At 44.5% G+C, this 10000-nt stretch overlaps 1 protein-coding gene and 1 long non-coding RNA gene across 7 annotated transcripts in view; one reads left to right on the top strand and one right to left on the bottom strand.

The window, feature by feature from the left end:
- LOC135093369 (NHS-like protein 3) overlaps positions 1-10000 on the bottom strand; it is a 26336-nt gene that overhangs the window by 7570 nt on the left and 8766 nt on the right. Inside the window, exons 3-4 of the mRNA XM_063992618.1 lie at positions 1527-1650; positions 26-133 (exon numbers count right to left, since the gene is read on the bottom strand). Of these exons, the coding sequence (XP_063848688.1) occupies positions 26-133; positions 1527-1650 (232 nt within the window). The remainder of the gene's footprint in view (positions 1-25; positions 134-1526; positions 1651-10000) is intronic.
- The window catches only part of LOC135093371 (uncharacterized), a 95622-nt gene continuing 86481 nt past the window's right edge, over positions 860-10000 (top strand). For all 6 annotated transcript variants that reach the window (XR_010263332.1, XR_010263331.1, XR_010263333.1 and 3 more), the window contains exons 1-2: positions 860-981; positions 2160-2260. This is a non-coding gene — a long non-coding RNA (uncharacterized LOC135093371). The remainder of the gene's footprint in view (positions 982-2159; positions 2261-10000) is intronic.

Raw genomic sequence — 10000 nt, 5'->3', positions numbered from 1 at the left:
GTGTTGCAGGTGGTGCCGGCCTGACCTGTGGCGGGTGGGGTGGTGGTGGTGGTGGTAGGTGCTGGTGGAGAGACTTGACGAGCCGAACATAATGGAATGGGGCTCTTCCCTCCTGTTGACGGCCTCCTCCACCCTGGTGACGGGAGTGTATTAAAAGAAATAAATATTGTGTTTGTGTTTGTAATCCTTTAATCCTACGATAGATTTGCTTATTTACTTACTTACATACTCGTACTAACTTAATTTACCGGTTGGTCTTTATTCATGGCATTATATTGGTGTGAATATGTCTGTTATGGGTTGGTGTATCTTAAGAAACGGACACCATGGTTAACGGGAAGTAAATTTTGCGATGTGGGTATCCGTAGACGAGATTGCCTAATGGACTAAGGTATTATTCAGCAGAGTGGGTTGTCAGTATAATTTGAAAACAAAACACCGAATACCTGTGTTGCTGTGTTTGGTGCGTCTGAGGAAAATGATACTAAAAATAATATTGGATGGGAGTTAAATTTTGCGAAGTAATTAGACATGCTTTCCTCTTGTACGTGTCAAGATATCAATTATCAGCAGTGAGGTACCAGTCTAACTAGAGCAAAACACTGAATATTCATGTCACTGTGGCTGGCGTGTCTTGGTCAAGTAATAACATAAGCATTTTACACAGGAAGAAAATTTCATCGATATAACTACACTCAGACACGCCTCACTAATCTACACACTAAGAAATCATTTAACTCTACCGTAACATCAATCTCATTAACAATAAAACACTGGAAACATGAACACAAAACTACACAAATATATCAACAACCTGAGGCTACACAAATAAGAAATCCATATGTGCGTTTCAATTTCAGCGACAAACGAGATGCGTAACAAGGGAGAGGAGGTGATGCATCTTTGTTGAGCAGGCAGATGGCGGATGGTGGCGCTTGGTAGTGGACGTGTCGGTGGTCACGGGACTCTTGTGAGCTTAAGGTAAGGGCTGTGTTTGTCTGTGTCATGTGTTTAGTGCAGGATAATAATTCATACGACGTTTGCATGGGAGGAGGAGGATAAAAAGAAGCAGGTCTCCTCCAATACGTCATTACCTTCTCTTCAGCCACAGTTTACTTGCTGGGTGAGTGTTCGTGTGGGCCTGTGTTTGAGAGGGAGGGTGGGAAGAGTACATTGCTTGAGAGAAGAGTCTTGTCACCTTACCTTCAGCCACAGAAAAACTAGGTATTTATGTGAGTGCTGGATGAATGTTCGTATAGGTCTATGTATGAGAGGGAGGGATGGGGGAGAGGCATGTTGCTCGAGAGATGATACTTGGTACCTTTTCTTCAGCCTCAGAATAATCACTTAGGTTTGCTTGACACGAAAACCAAAAGGGGATAGGCTTTGTAACAGGTCACATCAGTTTCTTTGTCAGGGAAGGCTGAAGTACCGAAACCTTAATCAGGACTTGGCTTTAACTGACACCACGGTACCAAATGAGTAATAGGAGGAAGAACGTGAGAGAGGAACATTCAAGAACTTACCTATGTGATGTGTGGTGAGAGGGGCGGGGAGCGGCAACCCTTAACCTGGCCCCTGGGTAGTTAACGAGGTAGTCCGAGTGGGGAGGATGGTGGGGGGCATCCATCAGGCGGGGGGGAGGCAGGTCTGCGGGGAGAGTGAGCAGTGAGAGGCGAAGGAAGCACAAGGGATGGATTAGTGAGGAGACGGGACGAGGCTTGCTTATTGCTTAAATTCAACGAGTGATTGCTAGTTATCCTTAATGATTGTTGCTCTCTCTCTCTCTCTCTCTCTCTCTCTCTCTCTCTCTCTCTCTCTCTCTCTCTCTCTCTCTCTCTCTCTCTCTCTCTCTCTCTCTCTCTCTTATCTTCGACAATGACGTGGCATTTAAAAGTGAAGCCATAATTATGAATGAAGTTATCAGTTTGAATCTTCACACCGTCATGTGTGGAAGGAAACAACTGCCTGAACAGAAATTATAACTTTTGAGGCTTTACAAAACCTGAACACAGCTGACGAGGGAAGTGCTGAGTGTGATGCAGCCTTCAGACACCCAGACCGCCTCTATAGGCTTGTACTTTAAATTACCATCCGTGTCAACAATCGGCTTGTCCTCTCTTTTGTTGAGCTGTTCTTATTATATAAATCGTTTGCAGGTGAAGGGCATCCAGCTGTTCACTGTCCAGCGTTTACGAGACTGTGTGTCCCCTGAAGGCCGGCACCATCACCACCACCATCACCACCACCACTGCCTGCTGTAAGTACTCCTGTTATCTGATGCTTGTGAAGTGGTTGAATTCTGCTTTGTATTGTGGAAAGAAAACGCGAGTATGTTAATATTGCTTAGCTTTGTAATGCAGGATATCAAGTGTTGTTTGTTTTCTGTTCACAATATAAACAAACTCAAGGTCAATCATCTCCCAGGTAAAGCAATTGTTTCCATGTAGTTAATGTCCACAGCGTATTTATAAGGTAATGTGCTGTACAGTGTCTGCCTGTAATTTATTTATTTATCTATTTTTTTCTTCTTTTCCCGTCTACCGTGATCATTATGGCATGCTGGTGTGAGGAGGTTTTCTTCGTGACGCACGCCATCCACCTGCCTATGCAGAAAAAAGGCCTCCCTATTCTCTTTACGAATGATATTGTTAGCTACAGTTCTCTGCATAGTTTTCTTTACTTGGATATAACAGACTAGTTAAAAAAGAAGTCTTAAAAGTGAAAATCCAGGGAGCTAGTGTATCTAGAGTAGTTTACCACTTAAGACGAGAGAACGGGTGTGCGGGCGGGACAGAAAACCAGCACCATGGGTAACTCTTACATTTCTCCCACACGTGTTACTGCTTTGTAGTGCGAGTGAACCAATAAGGAGTGTACATTATGTGCTGGGCAGTCACGAGGTCTGTTTATATATAACGCATTTCATGTAAATATACGCCACAAAAAATGTTCATTTTCTGTTATAGTTAGTAAGAAAAAAGTGTTATAACGACTAATATGAGTCAACACTGCTCTTCCTTCCATCACCAAAGAAAAAATAATGCTACTCATACATTTTCAGACGCTGACCTCTTTTTGTCATCAAGCTTAACACTAGAATTTATAAAGGATCACGAGGGAAAGCAGGCAGCAGCAGATCCTTGAGCTCCATTCTATCCTGCCTGATTACAGTGTTTAGTAGTTAGCAAGAATCATACCAAGTGAGACCCGGAGAGTGGCGTGACAGGAGCGTGGTGGTCACAGGAACGTGGCACTCACCTTGGCACACCTGGCAATGACACGATGACTTTTAACTTTTCATCTTTTATTTAAATTTATCTTATGAATTTTTTTGTTTAGTTAGCGTTGAAGATAGGAAAGCTGGACTGATGGAAGAGGAAAGGTAGGAAAGGGTGAAGGATAGAGATGTAGAGAAGGGAAGAGGATAGATGGGAGGGTAACAAAGAGAGGTTTGAGAATAGAAAGAGGTGGAAAGAGGGAGAAGAAAAGTGGAAGAGAGTGAGGGAGAGAGGTTTGGGGATAGGAGGAAGTGGAAAGGGGAAATGGGAAGAGAAAAGATAGGAGAGAGTGAAGAATAGGGAGAAAAGGATATAAGAAGAGGATAAATAGGAGATAGTGAAGAGGAAAGGTTCTGAGATAGGAAGAAGTGGACAGGGGAAGAGGAAAGGTAGAAAGAATGAAAAACTGGAAGAGATAGATAGGAGAAGAAGAGAGATAAGAAAAAAGGTAGAAAGAGTGAAAGGTAGAGAAAATAAATAAAAGACAGCAGTTCCCCCCACCTTAGTAACATGACAGCCACCCAGTGACTTCCATTCTCTCATAGTGTAATGCGTGCCGCCATGATCCACCACAGCAGCGTGCCGCGAAAATCTGAAGCGTTCATTTTGTAATCCAGCTGGTGCACATAATAATCATCCTGTAATGTAATCCTTTAATGCAAGCCGCCTCGTGCTGCCTGGCCTTCTGACGAGCCGTGGTAGTGAAAAAAAAAAGAAAATGGAGAGAACACAGGCAGGTTTTATTGCAGAAAAAAGTGATTGCGTTAATGTAATTGAAAAAATGTAAAGATAAAGGTGAAGAAGAGGTGAATATGCAAAAAAAAAAAGAAAAAGAAAATAAGAAAAGACTGTAGGAGGAATTCAACTTGTACTGCAGTGACTAGCCAGTGACAGTGAACTAGTTAAGCGAAGTAAGGTGAACTGCAGGAAGGAAAAATTTGGGAGATTAACAGTTTTACGAGAGGAAAGTTGAGTGGTCCTTAGAGATGTTAGCAGGGAAGTTAAATTATCGTGAGGGTGAAAGTGTGAAGGATAATTATTCATAACGTTGTAAATGGAGTGTATTAAGTACCAATCTGCCTTATTATATCAGAGTGAAGCTGTAAGAGTATGAAAGTGTGATATGGAGTGTTGAGCTGAAACGAAAGGAGTATCAGGATTAATTGAAAGTTTCGCTTAGTGAGTCAAGGTGTGAATGGGAACGGACAGGTGGAATAGAGGCGAAAGATGAGGGACTTGGAGACTGGCTGGAGGGATGCAGAAGGACAAATGGAGAGCAACGCCCTGAATTATAGATTGTGCAGATGGGGAAACCAGGCCAGACGGGATTCTGTGTCCCTCCCCATCCAATCACAGGCCAGGCAGTCATTGTTATGTAGGCTGTGTGTGTGTGTGTGTGTGTGTGTGTGTGTGAGTGGGTAGGTCGGTGGGCGTCGAGTATTAAATTAAGTTTCTGTTAGATTCTGTAGTGTGAAGAAGTAGATGAAGAGAGAGGGAAACATTCTCTTGGTTAACTACTGAAATCCTGCCTGGGTGTGTGGGCGGGAGGATATCAAGTATATAAACATTCTACTAGATCTTGTATTGTATGGAAGTAGTTGGAGGGAAATATATCCTCTTGATTAACTGCATAAATCTGTGTGTGTGTGTGTGTGTGGGTGGGTGATTGGGTGTCAGGTATAAACACTGTCAATCTTTTACAAGGCTCTATGCTGAGTGGAAGTAAATAAAGAAGAGGAAATATATTACAATTAACTAATGAAATTTTGTGCAGGTGGGTGAGTGGGTGGATGCTGATTGAAGTACAGTGTCATACTTCAGCTGTAGAAAACTAACCTTCATTTTCAACGTTCCGTGTAGAAGTAGGTGAAGAGAGAGAGGAAGTACATTATCGCAATTAACTGCTTAGTAACGTCAGCTTTACTTGAAAATTTAGAGGACTCCATTGACAGACTCGTGTGTGAAATGTTCTGCTGTGACCCAAATGTCATGGGGCAATAAAGGCGTGCAGTTTTTACTCCCATTCCTGAGGGGGAGGAATTTCTGCTTTACATGACTGGCTGGTGTTGCGTGGGATCGTGGTGGTGATTGGTGTGGTGCTCCGTTATGCCCCACGCGTGTTAGTACGATTCCTGTGACTGCTGAAAATGTAGTGGTGGGAGTGGTGGGATATTGTGGTGGTATTGTGGTGGTGATAGTGGTAATGGGTAATTGTAATGGTGATGTTAGTAACGAATTAGCAGTGGTAGGGAGCTAAGGCACCCATATCACACTCTTGCCCACATCCTGGTGATAATGAGTTGCTGGTGAGTGAATGGCATCTAGTGAGCTTGATGTGTGTTGTGTTGATGAATGGAATGCGGTGATGCTGCGTCTTGTATTTTAGAGGATAAGAACTCAAGAAATATGGGAAGTTGCAAGAGCTGTTATGTCTCTACGTGGCAGTCTCTGTATAAAGCCTCCCTATCCATGCCCTATATTCATCATGATAGGTATTTTTAGTTTCATTGTTTTATTATCTATATATTTTTATTATTTATTTATTTTTTTATTTATTTATTTATTTTTTTTTTTTTGACTGCGCCAGTAATAATGCCTTAACAAATCCGTCATTCAGCTCATCCACTGTCATACTTCCCTAATGCTACATCTAATTTTGCATCTCTTCCTCATCCATCAGACGCAGTATTATATCACCACTGGGTTCTTATGCATAAGAGAGGAAGACTCAAGAGCAAAACAACATTCTAAAAAAAAAAAAAAGGCCTGTTAATTCTCTCTCCTATGAAAGAAAAGAAATATATACCCAGTGAAGAGAAATCAATAGGGATCCAGTTCTTTCAGTGGCAATAATCAGTGGGCATTGGTAAGTGGGCCGTCATGAAGGTGTGAGGAGGTTGCGTCATCCTCCCGCCCATCAACTGAACTGAACTGCGAGGGTCGGGGCGGGGATAGGTGGGATTAACCGCGTAGGTCGTGCCATTTAGGTCATGTAGAAAAAAAAGAAAGAAAAGAGAACATGGAGTGGGTGAATCGTGTTAAATATTTTCCCACGGGAGGTCGAGTTCCAGCTAGTGCCCGGGATGAAGTGGAATGCCTGGAAAGTTGACAAACAGGCGGAGCAAAAATTGACAAACAGGCTGAGTAAAAACTGTAGCTATTTCCACACTGCTGGCTGGCTGGCTGGTGACTCGGCCCGGCGACTTGCGTGGTGCGTGAAGGGAATGCCAGTGAGTGGTACGTACTCCTTCTGTCAACGGTTATTCAATGTCCTCCTTTGGTGTTGGTGTGTGAGTTGCTCTTGATGTCATTGTTGTTATTGTTGTGGGTTCTCTCTTTGCTAGATTCTGAATGGTGATTTGAATGGGATCTTTGTGCGTGCGTGTATATGTATGTGTGAAGGATATGGGTGGCTTAGCTCCTTGCCACTGTTAATTCGTCACTGTCATCACCATTACAACTCCCTACCACCACGATCACCAGTATCACCATCACTTGCATGAACACCACCACCACCAGGACTTATTCACCCAAAAAATCACACACTCGCTTCAATAATTTCACTCACGCACGCAAATGAAATGGTCCAAAACTGGAAACCTCTTCCGTAAAAGCCTCTCCTCCAGCTCCTCCTCCTCCTCCTGCTCCTCCCGGCCCCGGTCAACTGGAGCCTAACGATGTCAGACTCCCTGATGTCATAAGGATACGTGGAGGCAGGACTTCGCCATTAAAAAGTTGCCTGCTCTCTGGAAGTTGTGCGCTGCTCGGGCGGCGCTCCCTGCTCCACACGCCGCTCTTAAAAAGTTGACCCGTGAAACTGAAGGCGAGGCGGTGGCACGTTCCCGAGGCTCCCGATGCTCCTGATGATGGTGGTGATGCTTTCGTGTTTGTAGTAGTCGCAGTGGTGAATGTCTAGGGCGTGTTATTAATTGATGGGTGTCTGTTTTGTGTGTGTGTGTGTGTGTGTGTGTGTCCTCTTCTCTATCTTCCAGTATCTAAAAATTATGTGGTTGTATATAGCGCATTTTTCAATAATTCGTTCTGCATTTCATCTACTTAATAGTTGTGAAAATAACAACATGCGTGTCTCTCTATTAAACTTGCACCAGGCGAAGCTCACACGAAGAGTCAGCTGATATTAACATTAACATAGCAACAAATACACGCTTGGATAGACAGAAAAAGAGACAGAGGAAGGATATTGGAAGTTAGTTTAGTTTTGTGTAGACATCAAAACTACCCAAATAACTGTAGAACTAAAGTAAACATTAAAAAAAAGTTTGGGATGATAAAAAAAAAAATGCCTTGTGTGATAGATAAAACAAGTCCTAATTACTTTCTATGAGCAGTGTTGTAGCGTCACTTCCAACTAGAGCATGATGGGAGTGGAGAGAGAGAGCCGTATGTTGCGACTTTCAGTATAGGAACTTGATATGTTAGCATCCATGGTGGTGGTGGCGGTGGTGGTGGTGGTTGCGCGATGAGTGGTGAGGCATAGCGACCGTGTTAAATAGCCACAGAATCCCTAAGCTGGTGTGGTCGTGGTTTGGCGGCTCCCGGACTTAATTACCAGTCTGTTGTCAAGTTGTCTTCCTTCCTCGATGTAATTGGTCTGTTTGTCTGTCGATGTTTTGGTGGTTTTAAAGAGTGTGTCCATTTATTTATTCATTTATTCTATTTATTTTTATTTTTTTTTATAATGAAGGTTTAGTGGGAAATCTCGAGGTATGATGAAAAAAAATTGCTCGTATCTACTCATCATCATCATCGGTATCATCCCCATTATCATCATCATCATTATCATTAACCCCTGTGATTGTACTGCACAAAAAAATAAAATAAATAAATAAATAAGTAAAATAAAACAACAAATAAAATAAAATAAAGGAAAACTCACCTTAACTTCACTTTACTTATCTGCCTCCCGTGCCTTCATCAATCTCTCCCACCTCATCACGCAGTCATTCTTTCAACAGTCAATGTCCAGTGTGATCGGCGCATGACGTGTCCCCCTACCCTTTTTTATACCCTTATCAATCACACGTACGCACTTTGCATGCATCGAATTTCATCTACTGCACAACATTCCCTTCTTCTCTCTACTTTTTCTCCTAGCGATATTCAGACGCCATTTTATAAACCATTAGATCACCAGGGTACAAGAATTTGACGGGGCTGCCCATCCAGTTACCCAGCGACGTAGTACAATGGATATCACAGGAGGAGGAGGAGGAGGAGGAGGAGGAGGAGGAGGAGGAGGAGGAGGAGGAGGAGGAGGAGAAGCCTGTCCAATAAATTCATCACAACATATCCAATAGTTCTGCTGGATATTGACGTGTATGTGTGTGTGTGTGTGTGTGTGTATGGGAGGGTGGCCAGGTAGCAGGTAACCGCACGGCAGCAGGTGGCGGGCCGCTGTGCCGTGAGGGGGCGTGTAGGAGACGGACGGGTGTCACGCTCCGCCGCTCCACCTGGATATGCTCCACTTAGACCACACTGGGCCCTGTCATAGCTCCTCCTTGTACATCTGTTACTGCCTCTTGCTCTTCCTCCTCCTCCTCCTCCTCCTCCTCCTCCTCTTCTTGTTACACTGTTACATGGCCCGCGTCATTTTTACTCCTCAAGGTTAAGTGCTTTTCCTCCCCCTCCTTCCCCCCTCCTCGCCCTCCTCCTCTTCCCCCTGCTCCTCCCCCCCTCCTCATCTTCCACTGTTACACGATCCAAGTCATCCTTACTCCACAAATTTAAACGCTTTTCCTCCAGCCCCTCCCTTCTCCTCCTCCTCCTCCTCCTCCTCCTCCTCCTCCTCCTCCTCCTCCTCCTCCTCCTCCTCCTCCTCCTTCTCCTCCTCCTGAGTTTCTTCCTGTGTTTCACCGCTTTATGAATTTCTCGAGGACTTTGGAGAGAGAGAGAGAGAGAGAGAGAGAGAGAGAGAGATGACCCAGGTGTTTGGACTGGGTGACGAGGTGACGGGTGACAAATAGGGTGAGGGGAGAGCACAGGAGGGGAGGGGAAGGCGTTCTGGGGAGGATGAAGATATAAAAGGAAAATGGAAAACGGATAGGGTGAGGCAGGGAGACGAAAGCAGAGACGGGGAGAGACAGGGTGAAGCAGGGAGAATTAGGGAGAGGAAGGAAGAGGTAGGGAGAGGAAACTTTAACAACCTCACTGTCCTCTCTCCACTCTCTTTCCCTTCAGCTGTCGCACCCTCACGTGACCTGCCTGAGAGAGAGAGAGAGAGAGAGAGAGAGAGAGAGGGAGAGGGAGAGGGAGAGGAGAGGAGGAAAGAAGTAGAGGAGAGGGATAGCAAGCGATCAGTCAGACAAGAGTATGGACACGTAGGATGGATTAAAAGCTACACTCCAAGGAAAGAAAGCGGGAAGTCCTTAGAGATGAGAGGCAGGGAGGAAGAGGAGGAGGAGGAGGAGGAGGAGGAGGGGGAGGAGGAGTGAGAGGAATAGGGCGTGTGTGAGAGCTGGGAGAGGAAGAGGCAGGTGCGAAGGGTGGAGGAGATAGTGGAAAGACTCACGATTTGATTTTTGCCAATGAAACGTGACCAACACTACCGTATAGAGAGAGAGAGAGAGAGAGAGAGAGAGAGAGAGAGAGAGAGAGAGAGAGAGAGAGAGAGAGAGAGAGAGAGAGGAATGAACGTGTCAAATTCTCCCTATAATTCACTTTCAAAGGATGTTCTCTCCCTCGGTTGTTGGAGAGGCGAG

The sequence above is a fragment of the Scylla paramamosain genome, chromosome 42 (genome assembly GCF_035594125.1).
Source record: "Scylla paramamosain isolate STU-SP2022 chromosome 42, ASM3559412v1, whole genome shotgun sequence".
Lineage (NCBI taxonomy): Eukaryota > Metazoa > Arthropoda > Malacostraca > Decapoda > Portunidae > Scylla > Scylla paramamosain.
The sequence above is the reverse complement of the archived record's forward strand: the minus strand, read 5'-3'. Positions and strand labels throughout refer to the sequence as shown.